A 16595-nucleotide genomic window follows, 5' to 3' on the forward strand; every position below is an offset into this window, starting at 1 on the left:
CTTTCCTCTTTTGTTAAACTCTCTGAAACAATCCCAGGGAGAAGAATGAGGTTTAAAAGTAGGGCACCTTCTGCTGCATCAAAGATTCTCACAAGCAAATTCCTGGACCAGGGCCCCGGGTGAAAAGCAGGGCGCTTGTCTTAGCTGCGTGGTTTTCAGCGCTACGTGGGAACCAGAGGAGGATCTTCACCGGGCAGCCGGTGGGGACGGGATGACTGGCAGTGGAAGCACCCAACAGAGCCAGGGGTGGATGAGGGGGGGATAAGTGGGTGATGCACACACGGGTACATGAGGGGACACTCGATGAGAGGATGGGAACTGGGAAAGAGGAATGACGCTTATGTCACTTGGGGGTGGGGATTCGATGTATGTTTAAAGATGGCTGCATTCCTTTATCATGAGAATTGCTGGCCAGTGCGTGGCAATAACACCAGGACAGACATGGCAGATGGTGTTGGCCTCTGTTGCTGGAGCTACAGCACATGCAAAGAGTGACTCTAGCCTTATCAGCCTCAGTCAAAGAGGGTGATTTTTAGGTCAGTTTAATTTGGCTATGGGGCTAACAAATGACATTTGCATATAACATGCTGAATGCATGCTTTCTTCTCTGGCAAACTCCAAAGTCGGAACACTTCCTGTTGAGAAATCATGTGATGCAATCGCAGTAGCAAAACACAGGCATGTACTAGGAGCACAGGTGTGCAGGTGTGACGCTGTGTACTCTGCGGCCACTTCTTGTTCCCAGTGTGAAGGCGGGGCAGCGTTCCTACAGTTTAACCTGAAATGCTGGCTTGCTGGGGGCTAAACACCTGCGTTCACAGGGTGCCAGAGAAGGTGGGAGGTAGAGAAGGAGGTGGAGAAGGAAGAGGCACACCCGAGCAGCTTGCATTCACCCTTACCTAACAGGGTCTCTGGTTACTGTAGTCCCCTGGCTGAGCTTTTTCTTTTAACACATTATTCAGGTCATGTGCACAAGGGACATCTGCATAGAAAACATTACAATAACCCCACACTGTGGCTCCACTGTGACAAGAAAACACACACCTACACCTGTTGCACCTGCGCTGCCTTCTAGAGGTTGCATGAAAAGATTCCCACACCCAACGAAATTGACTTCCTCCCACTAGTGCTCCTTCTATACAGCTTTGATAAATAGAAACAACAAACAGGAGGGGAAACTCGAGCAGGCTCGAATCACATATGAGCCAGGGGAGACTGCTAAGGTGGGACTTTGGTGTCAAGAGCGTCAGGGAGCAAGAAACAAAAACTCCCCGAGGCCCAAATAACTTGATTATAACCGCTCCACAATCAAAACAAAAGTGGCAGGCCCAATCTGTTCACTGTCAATGGCGGCTCTCATTTGTCAAGCCCATCCAAGAGGTTGGTTCTCAGGCGACTCGCACAATGCTCAGTGACAAATAGGAGGGCTCTCCTTTTAGCCCTGCCTGCCACAGGGAAGCCCATCTGAAGTATTAATCTTTTGGTGGAAGAGTGGAGGAGAGAGCTCAGCCTGGCCCAGCCATTGTCCCCAGGTCTGGGCCCTCTGAATGGGGCTTTGTCAGCTCCCCAGCTGCCACTGTCCATGCTCCATCGTTGGGCTTTGGCTCCCATGTCCCCTGGCCGTGCTGACTGGACGCCTCTGTGCAGCTGTGGGGATGTGCAAGTTTGTGTGTGTGTGTGTGTGTGTGTGTGGGATGAAGAGAGAGGTCAGGTGACGAGCCATTTGTCTCACAACACACAGAGACACACACACAAATATGTGGCTTAACATAAGGCCTTGCTTGTCATTTCAAAGGGATGCATTCAGTTACCATGGAATCTTAAAAACAACAGAATGAGTTCCCATCTTCTCTTGAGTTCAGGAGCAGCTTGTGTTCTCACATGGCAAAAATACTTTGCAAACTACAACAAATGCATCACTTTTAAGTTCACTCTAAGGGTAAATTATGCATATGCAGACAATATGCATTTCAACAGGGATGTCCCAGGTAAAATTAGGTAACGCTGGACATGTGAGCGCAGGCAGAAGTTCTTATTATTGTTCTCCATCTCCCGCCTGCAGCAGGGGGCAGCTGGCCAGCAGCAATCAAGCCTGTCCCCCATAGGCATCCTGTGGCAACCAGCTGAGAACAGCTGGCCTCCCCTTCTGCTACTAGCGGACCTGGACTCTGCTGGAAGTCCTGGAAAGGAGAGGGGCTTGTAAGAGCTGACAAAAAGCCAGTATTCACACACAGACAGGTTGTGCTAATGAAGAGGCCTCATTAGGCTGCATTTACAGTGTCTATAGAGGTGCGTTTGCTGTTCAGTCCAAGAAGGCAGAATCTCTTCAGGCTGTGTTTAGAGTTTTACTGCAGCCTCAATATAAAGTTTGTGTTAAAACATCCAAAATGGCACCTGTGTGATGTCAAACCGAAAGAAGCGGGGGGAGGGCTGAGGGGAAATACTTGCTAGGCGGACGGAGGGTTGGTGGGTGATGGGGATGACCACTGAACGGAAAAGGGACTCTGGTGTTATTAGATTTGCAACAAGCTGTAACACTGTCTCTCATTGTGTATCCCTCCACCCCGGCCCTCCCCCGAACCCCTAACCGTAGAGAAGACTCCCAGTCCCCCCACCCCACCTCTGAACACCCACTCCTCCCCACAACACACGCACTCCCAGCTAAAGCTCGCTCTCCAGGCAATTGCCACTGGAGTGGAAAGTATTCCAGAGCACAATGCCTATGCTCTCAATGGGTGCTTTAGCATGCCACCAGTGCGCTGTCACCAGCAGATGGGGAGCTAATTAGAAACCATTAAAGGGCTTTGATAGTGTGTGTGGGAACCAGGCGGAGGGAGATGGCCACAGGGGTGTAAAGGAGGGGGTGAGCTTTGGGTCCGGTGAACGCACACATACACATGAACACAGAGAGAAACAGATATAGAGGGACCAAGCTGTCCTAATGACTCCTCTCAGGCCAAGGACGCTGAGCAGAGGACACCTGGGTGGGGGGAACTTCAAGGATGTCCACGAGGTTCAGCTGCGCACCAACTATCAGATGGAGATAGCGTTCCTGTAACCTGCCCCTGCCTCTCAGGGAAGGGCATCCATCCACCCACCCAGTCTGCTCCCTGCACACAGGAAAAACACCCAACAGGCGGTGAGGCTCCAGCCGGTCTGCACTTTCTGATGACACATCTGTGAACTGGGACTCCCACAGGAAGTGAGTCCTAACCACTGGTCCTCAGTCATTACACGGGCTGGGCTTGCCAGGGAGGTGCCAGGCCACGCCGGGGCACACGAGGATGTGAGGAAACACACCCACAGAAGGTGTGACGCACTATGTTTAAAAAAGACAACTAAAAATCTCACACGGATCAGCACAAACTTTCTTCATTCTTGTGTTGAATGTGAGGAGCTCGAGGTGCCACGGGTCATCGATCAATCATCCGAGGATAGACGTGACATTGTGGTGCGGTACCACAAGTTTTATACCTGACACCACACTTCCCCCCAACCCCGCTTCTCCCTGTCCCATATGAGCCTCTCCACACACCTGCACACAGGTGTGATCATTATCAAGCAAACAGGAAGAGCCTGACTGGGAACTGGAAACTAATCCCACAGCTGCGAGGAGTGGCATGTGCATTTGTGTGTGCATTTGTGTGTGTTTGTATACGTTAGTGAAAATTGTTGAAAACTTTAAAAGTGACACTCGCTTTTCATAATCAAATTCCTCCCTGTTTCTTTTCGACAGCGTATTTGGAGAATCATACCGAAGTTAAAATCCTCTGTCCAAGAAAGCATAATTGTGCTTTGGTCACTTTCATGTTTCAGGAAGTAGTACGAGGGCTACTTATTGTCCTTGCAGCAATAATAACAGCAGCAAAAGTGTCAAAGCATTACTGGAATGTCCTATTTCCTCCCAGTGAATTCCTGCACCAACTTTTGCCCCCCCCCCATGCGGCTTCCTGCAGTGTGCTTTTATAGATCTGTTTGCCGTAGCGATAAAGAGGGCGTATTAGCTAATATGTTTCCCCTCCACCGAATGGAACAACTTATCTAGGGAAAAAAAAGCTACCAGAAAAGTGTTTGTGTGCTGGCATAAATGCTGCAAAGATACACCGTGTCCTTGAAAGGAAAATACCAGCGCTTCTTTTTGCCGTTTGATGACGTGCGATGTTGCAAGAGCACTGACTCAAACAGTAGCCTGTCAAAAATAAAAAGTTAAAACACAGAGCCATAATCAGCTCACATATAAAGAGTCCACGGGGAAATGAATTCTGTGTCAGTGATGAAGGAGGGAAGGGGAGAGAAAGAGAGGGCACTGCCATTCTGTCAGTTAAAATCAGGAGCTAATATGTTTCACTTTTCTTTCCCCTCCTCTGCCTCTTCCCTCTGTCTTCTCTCTCTCGCTCGCTCCCCTCGCCTTGATGTGCTGTAAACAGGCTAAAAAGGGCCCAGCTGTGTGGAGTTATTGTTGGTGTCAGTAGGAAGTGCTGATAGCTTTTGCAGCTGAACAAAAGCTGGATGAGGGGAGTGGAGGGGCGCTCCAGACACTGTGGCTCCAGCCTAGATTCTCTCCCACAATCCCTGCACCGCACTCCCATTGTTCTGCCCACCCGGCCTTCCCTCCGCCCTGTCAGCTGCGACCTAGGACAGAGGGCAAGAAAAAAAAAAGGGAAAGAAAAGAAAAGACAAGAAAGTAAAGAAGAAAAAAGTTTTTACAGGCTACTGCAACAGCTAGAAGAAACAGCCGGTGGTAGTTAAGTTTGTTATACTGGCGTTATCTCTGGTATGGCACAACATCTGTGCACATATAAGCAGCGGCTATAAATGGCATTTATATTAAAATGTGAAGAGAGCAAGCTATTTATAATTTCTTCCTCCTGCAAAAGGAATGATGCAAAGCTAAGAGTTCAGTCAGTCAGCGCAAATATCAAAATATAAATTATTATTTTTTATGTATATGCATTAAAACAACAATTACTGCAATTGTAAACATGGGCAGTGAAAGTTGTTGTTAGGAATATATTGTGCAACTTTACTGCTTACTGTTCACTTTATTTGTGCACTACATTAATGCATTAGCTAGTTTTAATACCCATGCACAGCACTTTCTCTTAAGTTTTTCTTTTTTTTTTTACATATTCTACGCATTCCTGCACTGGACTGTAAAACTTTTCACAAAGGGAAACCATTTATATACTGTTTTCATTATGCATCTGTTTCTACTCCTACATATTTCTTGCAGTACTTGCTTTTACTTTCTGTTTCACGGGGATTGTTATGCAAATACCAAGGCAAATTATTTCCACTTTAAAACTTAGTTGAAAAAAAAAACTGGTTTGGATTGTTTCAGAACTTTACCTGGTGTGCTCAGTTTTCACACCAGCTACACTTAAAACTTTCTTTCTATTTCTATTTCTACTCATCTATTAAACACTGTATAAAACGTATTATTCCATTAATAAATCAACAGTAAAATATTATGTAACAATATGACGCTTAGAGCGGCCATTCTATTTGCTTAATGGCACAAATTTTCCTTTATCAGCTTTTTTTAATTTAAGATTTTCTGCATTATTTGCATGACAATAGCAGACAGGGAACAGAAATGCGTTAGATGCATGATGCATTCATACCGGTTCTCACTAACACGGTGGTCACCGGAATTCCTGCACATGTAATAAAATGCATGCATTTTTAAAAAAATAGTAACGTAGTGAATGTCGGTCGTTTGAAGGAATGCTACAGCTAGTTTGTGTCCTAACTCCTTTGTAGCTCCGGCTGACAGCAGCTGCTCTGCAGGTGCGCGGGGCGGTAATCTCATCCCGCTGCTTTAAGGTGATAAATGAACGACAAAAGCTCCGGAGCCGGTTTGTTCTCAGGGATCCGCGCGCCACGCAGGTGAATGGAGGAGTGCCGGAGTGCGCGCTCTCTTGTTTAACGTCTCCATGGAGACCGCCCGAGCGGCGCCAGGCTGACAGGCGTCAAGGCTCGGATGAATGGGTGACGTCACCGCAGTGGCGCCTGCCAGTCTGCTCGGGCTTGTTTGGACAATCTGGGGGGAAGATTCGGAACAGAGCGATGCGATCTGAGTGCGCGCGCGCACACACACCCAGATTCACACACACACACACACAAGGCTGAGCACACACTGCAGAAACATGTGAAGGAATCCGTGAAGCCGATGCTCACACTGGTCTTCCTTCAACGCTGAGAGCCAGGAAAAAGAGACTGTGCTCGTCCAAAGAAGTGCCGTTTGTGAGCATAAAGAAAGCTTTGAGTGAAGAGAGCGAGGATTTTAGGAGCGTGTTTTCCCCCAAATCGGTCAACACTGTGACATCGAATAGTAATAAGCAAATGATTGGGAAAACTGAATAAACCGCTTAACTGTTCCGACGCTGCATTCCACGCAAATCACGTAAATCTTAAAGAAAAAATGAAACCCTAATACACTTTTAGAAAAGGTTACTCCTTCCCAGAATTATTCGGCCAAATAAGTTCTTTAAACTTTTACAGTACTATTGTCATCCACATCTGCAGTGGCATCAACAATTGTGAAAAGGCACTGTGGTAGCCCAATTATCATTAGCCATTCATTCCATTCATCCCGTCCCGTCCCACACGCATTCTCACAGCGCATACCCAACCATTCACCACCCTTTGACTGTCCCCAGGCAATCTACACCTGCAGAGTCCCCAAGCCGTGGACAGCTGGATTCCCACATATTACCCATAAAAGACACACATTTGTTTCCATTTGTAACGCCATCCCTCAAACAGATTGTAAATCCCGATAACCAGCCGAGCCCTGTCACTGGCTGAGAGAGAAGTTTTGAACCGCCCCCATCAATACAAACGCAGCTGTCCCATTGGCCGTCCGCCTTCAAACTGGACGATTCGGCTCCGCCCCTGGCGTCTACTTTCTTATAAAGCCGGGGAGGTTTGCCCATGTGGATGTTGCGAACTGTCAACATTGCGTTGCTATCAGTCCTGAAAAAGGAGACCAAACCAACAACTCTTCTTTCTCTTACTCGTGATTTTTGGAAGCTACACTAATCAAGATGAAGGTTGTCGGATCTACCTGTGCCCTGAAGAGCAAAGGCGAGGACGTGGTGCGGTGCCTGTCCGATCAGAGCCTGGCCATCTCCAAGTGCAAGATCCCGCTGCTGGACGAGCAGATGAGCGTATTCCTCCAGGACATGAACAGCTGCTACAGCAAACTGAAGGAGCTCGTGCCCACTCTGCCCACAAACAAGAAGGCTAGCAAAGTGGAGATCTTGCAGCACGTCATTGACTACATCTGGGACCTGCAGGTCGAGCTGGACGAGCCGGAGAAGAGCCGCCAGCACACCGTCAGCAGCGTGCCCCGCACGCCGCTTACCACCCTGAACGCGGAGCTCGCCAGCATCTCAGTGGAGGTAAATATCTCGCCACTCATACTGAATGAATCAGGGAATGGGCAATAGTCCAAACAGACCTGCTTGCATTCAGATAAAAACATGTATATAAGTGTCGGTGCGCGTGCGTAAAGTTTGCAAGCCCGTGCGTAAAAGCTCAATTTGCGCATGGATAACAACTCGTGTGTTTTGCTAAAAATATATATTTATGTATATATACCTGCGTTGTACTAATCAACCTACTTTCTTCTTCCAGCAGAACGGATGCTCAGATGACAGGATCATGTGTCGTTAAGAGCTCTTGGAGCATCGCCCCATCACATCACATCAACCACAGCGAGGGGATGAACAAGGCTACTTGATGTGACTTCTCGAACCGCATCAAGAATTACAACCTTGAACTGTGTAGGGACGTTTCGTACTCCCAGTGTTAGATAACAAGTTGTGTGGACATTCTACGGCGACGAGCCTCTCTTTTGTCGCTTAACGGTTCTCGATTTATAAGAGGGTCACGGGACGAGAGGAAGATGAACAGAGAGTGTCCAGATATAGACTGGGTTAGCCAGGGGACCAAGAGAAGTTCAGCGCAACCGGTATCGCCCGTTGCTTGCAGAGTTTCTAAAGAAAGCTAACGTTTCTGTTACTGCTCTTTGTATTTTGTGTAAACCATGTAGAGGATTCAACATTTTTTTGTAAAAGATTTAAAAAGAAAAAAAAGTTAATTTCTCAGATTCCTGAGCGACAAACTGTATTGTATATTACAATGCCACAATATGTGAAGATATTGTTTTCTTACAATGTACATTATTTGGTGTTTTTATTAAAACAAGATCATTATTTTTGAACAAGATCCCTCTGTGTCACTGTGTCTGTGTGCGGGAGTGAGAAAGTATCTGACTCACGTGCTATACCTGGGATGTTTCGTTGCTGGGAGCTGTAACTGTGAAAAATAACACTGCATGGTGATTACGCTATGATGACCTTTAAAGCCTTATTAGCATTCCAATAAATCACACAAGTACACTAATATATTCTTATTTAGGAGAGCGTAAACTAGTTGTCACAGTCAAGTGCTACACCTACTTTCAAGTAACGTAAAAACCAAAGCTGGTGGTAAACCTATTGGTTCACAGCCAGTTTAATTGGTAATTTGACTCACTAAAAGCCATTAAAGTATCACATTACAAGAGGAAGTCACACTTTAAATCTACACATTTAAGTATCCTTACAGATACAGTCTTGACATAAACTTTAAATTAAAACCACGCATTAGTGACACACATGTTCTGTCGAAGGTTTTCATTTATTCCCCCCACATCTGTCGAATTCTGTGGCAAAGATAAGCCCATTGATCAGCAGATAAAATCAAATAAATAAAAACAAAAGGCTTTTCTTCACTACATAAAACATCCATTTAAATATGGTGTTTCAATATGTTATCGTGTAAATCAGCAGTCGAAAACATAAAAATCTGCCGGCACCGAAGGAGTTAAATGGCTTTGGCGAGGCGATTCGTTATAAGATTTATTCTGTCTCCCTGGTGCAATGTTTTTCCCATTTCCCTGCGGTGCGATGCGCACAGCTGCAGCCCCGGCGTGGCCAGTGTGTGATTGTGTTTGTGTGATAGCTTTGTGCCAAGGGCAGGGGAGGGCGGCGGGGCCCAGACTGAGCGGCGCCTCGGCACACCTGGGGAAGTTCAGGTTAAATAGCTCCACATTCCTCAACACACAGCTGATTGAAACATTAACAAACAGTAATCCACAGGCCAGGCCGCAGATGGGCCGGGAAACACGCCAACACCGAGAGAGAGAGAGAGGGAGAGACAGAGAGAGTTTGTCGGATAGAGATTCCCACAGTACAGTCGTATGCCATAAGTTTGCTATATATACTTAAAAGAGGAAAGAAAACAAGGGGAAAAAAACAACTACACTGTTTTAGTTCTAGGAGAAGCTTCCACGGGTGGACTTATTTAACACTTTTTCCATCATTTATGATATTACTTAGCAGTTAAACTGTTAAACACATGTAACATTATCTCTGGGCCGGGCAGCCTCAATAAGAAGTTTGTACTTTTTTTAAATTACCGTTAAATCCAGTCGGGACTGTGTCGAGGATTTTGGCCTCAGTCTTAATAACAGTTATCACTTTAATCCCAGAGTCAATAAACATAAATCATCATCAAACCCCTGCCTCCATCTCCCGCACTCTATTGTCCTCTGGCGAGCATGAGAAACATTGCAAGTCTTGATTATCCGCTGTGTACGTGTGTCAAGGATGATAGAGGAAGACAACAGCGCCATCGTGTGGCAAACATTACACATATCACATTTACACAGTATGGCGTGTTTTTAGAGACGAAGGAGCTTACTGTACTGCGATAAATGAACTTTACTCTATTGTTTCCGAGTACTTGCCCTTTTCCATTATACCTTTGCTTTTGACTTACTGCTAAACTGATTCCACACCTGTGATCTTTAATTTAAAACATGTAAACATGACTAATTATAGAATCAAAAACAAAGGATCACCAAGTCTTGCAAGAATCAGTAATAAAATATGAGGATGCAGATCAGAACCACTCACTCTCACTTTGTTTATGAACATATTACAGTGCATTAGCAGAAATGAAAAGTTTTGCTCAGTTACTGCAGATAAGGGGAACTTACAGGCCGTTTTCCACTTACACTCCAGTTACTGGTTTTCTTTTCAGTAATACTTTAAATATAGCAGTATTTTCCTGTGGCTTAAGTGTCTTAATGTTTCAGTTGTGGATAAGATGATAACAATTTAACCAAAGAGTCCTCTCTCATCTAAACCCCCCAGGTGTTTTGATTCAAACACAACTTTTAGACCCAAAGAAAAGCAGGCATTTAATTTCTATATATATATATAAAGGCATGTGCACACTTTACAAACTCTGTATGCACTTCTGCAGCAGAGCTTTGTTTCTTCTTGTCAGACTGATCAGTGTTGATCATTTGTGTACTTATTTTACTTTCTTTGTTTGGATTTTGATTTCAGATTAGTTTTGACCCCATTAGCTCCTTTCTTTGGTCACATTTTTCTTTGTTTTGTCGAGTTACACATGATTCTGCTTAGTTACACCCTTTGATACATAGTTTAATTGAACTTGCTGTAACAAAGGAACTTTGGGATGCATTATTATAAACAGTGGAATTCAGCGAGCAAAGCAGGGAATGTGATTTCATATGTAAATATCACTCTGTTTCCACACTTCCTGTCCGGTCAGAAGTACTTGAGAAAGTTGTGATGACGTGCTCGACCATCCAGAGATCGATCAGCTCCTTCAACCAAAACCATTCAACCATTCTCTTTTACACCAAAGCATTTCACAGAAACTACAAACTGATACTTTGTTATAAACATTAAGTATTTTTGCTTTACGCAGATTGCACATTAATAACTGAATGTTGATAAATTTGCAAAGAGTCAGTCTATACATCCAAAGTGGGGGAAGGAACCATGAAATCAAATTTATCAACTGAAAACTGTAAAACTTTGTTTATTGTGGATGTGAAAACTTAACTGGGGACAAGGATTGTAAATTTGAAATGGCTTTAAAGTCATGAGTTTAACATTTTGCGTTAGAACCATGTTGAACTGCATCGTTCTTTTAAAAAGAATGATCCCCCCCTTACAGAAGCCCTCTCAGTGTAAAATATTTTGCTGTACAATGCAATACTTATTCAGGAATCCATGAATCCATTTACTTTCATTGACTCATTTCTAAAATATGGTATTGTTTTGTAATTGGAAGTTTTCTTTTATCATTATTGTCCTTCTTTATGTCACATAGCTTAAGTATTTAAGAAAGAAAATAAGCCCACAAACTTTATTTCTTTATGCCCTGAAAATGGAAACCGTTTCCAAGTTTTCTACTTGACTAGAGTGTGATACTGAAAATACAAGAAAAGCCTAACAGAACACCAAATCCTTCATGTCTTAGTTTCAGTAACTTGACAGCAGAAGCGCCCCTCCTCCTCGCATTCGTTTTGTACGATTAAACTAATCATTCTGACAACGCAGCACACCCGCTGATATTTACTGACGTGTAGAGAACTGCACACAGGCATCACAGCTTATAAACAGTAAATAATTGGAGAGCCAGAGCCAGGAGTGTTTAAATAGAAATTTGTATTTTATATCAATATCAACATCAACAGAGAAAAAAAAAAAAAAAATCTGTAATATACATCCTGTAAAATAACAGCTTATCTTACCTCCAAAGAAAGAAAAACAAACCAAATGATCTCCTGCCTCTTTTTTGCACTTCATTCAAACTTCAAGATATTTCTCTTTTTTTTCATTTTTTTTTCTCCTGAAGTAACAAAGTCTGGACACAAGATGAAGTTGTTTCCTGAAAAATAGATGAGATATTGATATGTCTTAAAGTGGATGTTTTTTTTTTTGTTTTGTTTTTTTCTACATCACAACAAAACATGCGTGTTTTTTTTTTCCAGTCCTCTCCCCACTGCACCTCACTTTCCCACTGTGGAACAACCCATCTCATGTCCATAACCATCCAAACAGATCCAATGATATGTACCCATTTACCATCAGAATAATATAACACAATGTAAAAAATGTACACCAGAAACCTCAGAAACTATACATGTGGAAAAACATCTTTGGATTGCGCATGTTGAAAAGGTAGATTCAGTGAGCTGATAACAGTCGAAACAGAACATGGTGTGAATAATAAGAAGAAGAAGAAGAAGAAAAAAAAAAGCTGGACTGACAGAGCTGCTACTGCTCCTGGGAGGGGGGAACACTGCAAGAACCATGCTTGTTAGGTGAATTGAGGAATCCGTGTTCCTGCTTTAACCGTACTGCAGAGAAATCCCCACACAGCTCCCCGCAAAAACAAAAACCGGATGGTTTGGAGTCTTGATATCCCGACCCAGATGAATTTACTCTCACCGCCCTCCCTTAAAACATCTGATGACGTCAAAGCTCAAACCTTCAACGCATCAGATACTCGTCGCAAGTTAAAAAGTGCCTAAAAACGTAATACATAACCTTATTGTTTTGTTTTGAAAATTAAAAAGCATTCTGTAAATGAAAAAAAAAAAAAAAAGGAAATTAATCAGATCAGCATTGACCTATGGGACACAAAAATACAACCAGGTCTCATACTTTGTGCAAGAACGGGCCTTTAAAAAGCATGTTTGATAATATATTGTAGAATATTTACAATTCATATTCACAGAGAACATTTGAGACATCTAATACTGCAGTACCATTTGTTTGCTTTTAACAGGGATTATGATGCTCAGGTACAGTCTAAAGCGTAAAGGCAAGAGTTATTGCTCCAATCTGCATAACATAGTAAACTGTGTGCTTATAGCTTCCAATGACTTTAGAATGAGGCGCATCCAAAGGATAAGGAAGAAAAAAAACAAAACATTGTTGTGAAGGCATTGAATCTCTAGTAAGGCTGTAATGAAGAAATATTGCATCAATCTCTCACCCCCGAAACAGAAGCCTTGTGGTAAAGTGCAGCCACAGCCAGTTGTACCGTAGTCCTGTTCTGCAGTCTGGCTGTGACGCTGAATGCTGCCTGACAGCTTCAGGTCACACACAAACGCACGTGCAAACACACAGCCATATCGGATTTCTGTATACATGTGTGCGCATGAAACCTAGCACAAATCATTTGTCCTTGCAGCCCACACCCTCTAGGGCGAGCAGCATGTTGTGCTGAGTTCTTTGTGTCAAAATTTATGCTGGGGGAACTCTACTGTGTGTGTGTGTGTGTGTGGTGAATGTGTGTGTGCGTCTGCGTCCAGTTCCTCTCCTTGTTCGGCTAAATCTGCCACAGCTGAAAGGTCCAGACTCTGTCATGAGCCACAGGTCCTCAGCAATACTTCTGCATAAAACACACAAAGCAGACAGACGGTTACAAACGGAAATCCTCCGAGCAGCAGCTGAAACACATGTGAGACCCTAAAATTATCCACCTGGTCAGGTCCCATTGGCATCCGGCCCATCCCCATGGAGTTCATTCCCATTTGACCCTGCATCTGTCCTGGCATTTGAGCCATCTGTCCTGCACCAGCCCCGCTGACTGGCCCGGGTCCCCCCATAGAGTTGTTCATCATCATGGGTCCAAACTGGCCCTGATTGCCCTGCTGAGGGAACTGTTGAGGATAGGACCTAGACAAGGAGAAAAATGAAAAGTAAATTACTACTGTAACTTGATTTTGAGAAGTGCTCAGGAACGTTTCTGTTAAGTAACACTTAAACAACTGATGACTAAAGAAAGCCTGATGCAGCATACATGTTACGTGGCATTCCACCCTGCGGCCATCCTTTTAAGTCTCCAGATGGGTACGAGTGCCCTCCCTGTGGATTTCCCTGCATTCCTGGCATCATTGCATTCTGTGGTGGGCCTCCCATTCTTCCTGGCATTATATTTCCTGGTGGGCTGCAACCTGGAGTCATGAAGGCTGGGTCCCCCTGCTGGTTCATCCCTGCAAATAGTGCAACAGTTGTTGAGTGTGAAACTTCAGGAGGATATGACAAAGGATACAGACAGCTGGCTCTGTCTCAGTCAACTCACCGTAGTTGCCTCCATAGTTGAAAGCCTGCTGTCCAGGCTGGTTCATGGGCGGGGGCCCCATTGGATTATCCATGCCTGTTGGTGCTGTGACATTAGGAGGAGGGCTGAAGGTACCTGCTGCCCCCTGACCTTGCTGCTGCTGCTGCTGTTGCTGCATCATCATCATCATCCGCTGCCTTCTTAACTGCAACTCTCTGCGCTGAGCTAACACCTGGGCACTCAAGAAACCCGGCTGCAGAGAACAACAATGCTCAGTGTTAAATAAGTAAGTTGGAGCTTTGCTGCTGTGTCGAGTGAACGCACGCTACATTACAGATAAAGTACTGTCTACACACCTGACCACCCATGCCAGGTTGCATGCCTGTGCGTATGACAGGGTTTCCTCCAGGGGTACTTTCCATCTTTACAGCTTGTCGTGCCTGGTTCATAAACTGCCGGGTGAGATGAGATAAATACAGCTTGTTATTCCTTTATACTATTTTTTCACATCCATATTTAACAAACACACAAGAAGACAGAATTCAAAGAAACAAGTTGGAAGCCTGGAAGACTACCTTTAAAAAAGTGTGTCATAGAGAGATTACCTGTTGTCCTTGTAGTCTCTGCTGTAGTTGAAGTCTCAGAGGCTTGTTGGCAGTCATCATGCGAGGTCTTGGCATGTTTGCGCGGGGGTTGCCCATACCCCCCATGCCTGGCATGCCAGGAAAACCCCCTGGCTGCCCCATCTGATTCATCATGGGACTGAAGGTTCCAGGTGACTGGCCTTGCATTGCATTGCCACCATATCCAGGCTGCATGCCCATTGAGGGGGGGCCTGGGTAGCCTTGGCCATACATGGGTTTTTGATCCATGCCTAAGGAGGTATCAGGCCCTGGGAATGGCCCCGATGGTGGTGGGCAAGGACCCTGGCTTTGATCTTGGCTGTGCTGAAGGCCCTCAGGTCCCTGGGCCTGGCGTACAGAGATGTTGGTTTGTTAGTGGACTAAACTTTACTAGAACTACTGTGCATGTTAAGCCAAAAGTGGTTCTAACAATGGCACTGTGAAGTCATGACTTAAGTGTGTCTCCTACCTGGCCTACGATTTCAGGGATGCCTAGAGCTCGGTCTATCTCCTGAAGAGTACTGACATCAGCAGCCTTGAGCAGAGAGTCCAACTGGTCTACAAGTTCATCACTTGGCCCTTCACTATTGGGCAGAGGCCCCAACAGTTCTTCCAGGGGGTGTGCAAATGGGTCCCTAAACACCAAACCAAAAAACATAACAAGTTTTGAAAATGTCACCTTCAGAGTCTAACAATGTTAGCTGCTGAGCTCAGCTCGACATCTAATACAAGACAAGATAAATGTGGGATTGGTGCAGAAGGTTCACCTGTTTATGTTATTCTGTGGTCTCTCCATTCCCATGGCAGAGTCAGGCCAGGAGGGCGACTGAGGTGGGGGACCGTGCCCAGAAAAAGAGCTCATGCCTACATTAGCATCACTGTTACCTAGAGACATGATAGAAATGCATGTATGGTTCACAATGCACTTAACAGAAAGCTTTTAAATAGTCATGTTAGTATGTTGCACACAAATTAAGGGCATTTTTTTAGGTTCAGTCTACAACAGAGACATGTGACATACCCATATCCATGAGCTGCTGCTGCAGCATAGATCTGGTGTTTCCCGGTGCACTGATGGAGCGGTTTATTAAGGGTCCTCCCAGTGGACCAGAGCGACCCATGCCAGGGTGTCCTGGTCCAGCTACAGGGCTGCCGCTGGATCTCTGCATCCCCCATTCCCCTGGCCCTGCCATGGGAGGGCGCTGAGGAATACCCATGCCTCTGCCCATGCCTCCTGAATAACATAGGAAAATATACAGTGTTTCATTACTGGGTGTTGTTAGTCAAGGGAGTAGCTTCTGTGCGTTAAAGATGGTGGCTCTAACTAAAAATGTTAAAGTAACTAGAACTCAAAAAAAATTTCTCATGCAGTTTATTCTGTTGGACACAGGTATTCAGAGAAAACTTGGAGATATTAGATATTTTAGGAAGTAAGTGCTTAAGTTACTTGTAGGATTGCCTCTTGGTGGACACACACTCATGCCTGCAGGATAGCCATTAGGCACAGCTCCTCGGATTGGAACGTCCATGTTCTCTTGTTTGACCATTGTGGAAGAGGAAATATTTCTTCTTGTAGCCAGACCGCCTCCCATTCCTCCCTCTCCGCTCATGGGTTTGGAATCCAAGGACAAGGCTCTTTGATAGGCAACACGCGGACTTGGAAGAATGGGGGCTCTCTCTCCATCTGAAACAAATACAAAACCAGGTTTAAGGTCCCTTCACACTCTTCTGTGTATTACTGCTCAGCACTTGAGTCAAATCACATGATGCACTTGATTATACTGACTGACGTACCATGTAAACTGTCTGGAATATTTCCCTGTTTGTTTCCAGTTTCCTTCCCAGCTCTGGGATCTGAGTCAGGGAAGAAGCCGGGGTTGTTCCTGGGAACACCTAGAATGGTCTCCAGGGTCTAAAACATGGAAAATAAAAAAAACAAAAAAAACAAAACAAAACAGGAAGGATCAGAAACAATGTCTGAGAAGATGTATTTGAGAACATGCATGCAAGAGAGATTTTGAGCCA

General features: G+C 44.8%; 2 protein-coding genes across 4 annotated transcripts in view; one reads left to right on the forward strand and one right to left on the reverse strand.

The window, feature by feature from the left end:
• Positions 1-6927: 6927 nt before the first annotated feature.
• Positions 6928-8235, forward strand: id1 (inhibitor of DNA binding 1, HLH protein). 2 transcript variants are annotated; one of them, XM_006784680.3, is made up of 2 exons: positions 6928-7406; positions 7642-8235. In XM_006784680.3, the coding sequence occupies exons 1-2, from the start codon at positions 7050-7052 to the stop codon at positions 7678-7680; spliced, it is 396 nt and encodes a 131-aa protein (XP_006784743.1). In that variant the 5' UTR covers positions 6928-7049; the 3' UTR covers positions 7681-8235. The 2 variants fall into 2 exon arrangements, with proteins under 2 accessions (XP_006784743.1, XP_006784744.1); XM_006784681.3 differs by having other exon boundaries at positions 7004-7406; positions 7645-8235.
• A 4304-nt stretch (positions 8236-12539) lies between these two features.
• Positions 12540-16595, reverse strand: part of ncoa3 (nuclear receptor coactivator 3) — a 35129-nt gene continuing 31073 nt past the window's right edge. For both annotated transcript variants that reach the window (XM_087840573.1, XM_087840574.1), the window contains 11 exons: positions 16365-16482; positions 16018-16254; positions 15592-15804; positions 15338-15455; positions 15040-15205; positions 14553-14918; positions 14304-14399; positions 13969-14200; positions 13687-13879; positions 13367-13562; positions 12540-13275 (listed from right to left, as the gene is read on the reverse strand). In XM_087840573.1, the coding sequence (XP_087696699.1) occupies positions 13264-13275; positions 13367-13562; positions 13687-13879; positions 13969-14200; positions 14304-14399; positions 14553-14918; positions 15040-15205; positions 15338-15455; positions 15592-15804; positions 16018-16254; positions 16365-16482 (1947 nt within the window). In that variant the 3' untranslated portion in view covers positions 12540-13263. The remainder of the gene's footprint in view (positions 13276-13366; positions 13563-13686; positions 13880-13968; positions 14201-14303; positions 14400-14552; positions 14919-15039; positions 15206-15337; positions 15456-15591; positions 15805-16017; positions 16255-16364; positions 16483-16595) is intronic.

Source organism: Neolamprologus brichardi, chromosome 5 (genome assembly GCF_056152115.1).
Source record: "Neolamprologus brichardi isolate AB-2024 chromosome 5, ASM5615211v1, whole genome shotgun sequence".
In the NCBI taxonomy this organism is placed as follows: Eukaryota; Metazoa; Chordata; class Actinopteri; order Cichliformes; family Cichlidae; genus Neolamprologus; species Neolamprologus brichardi.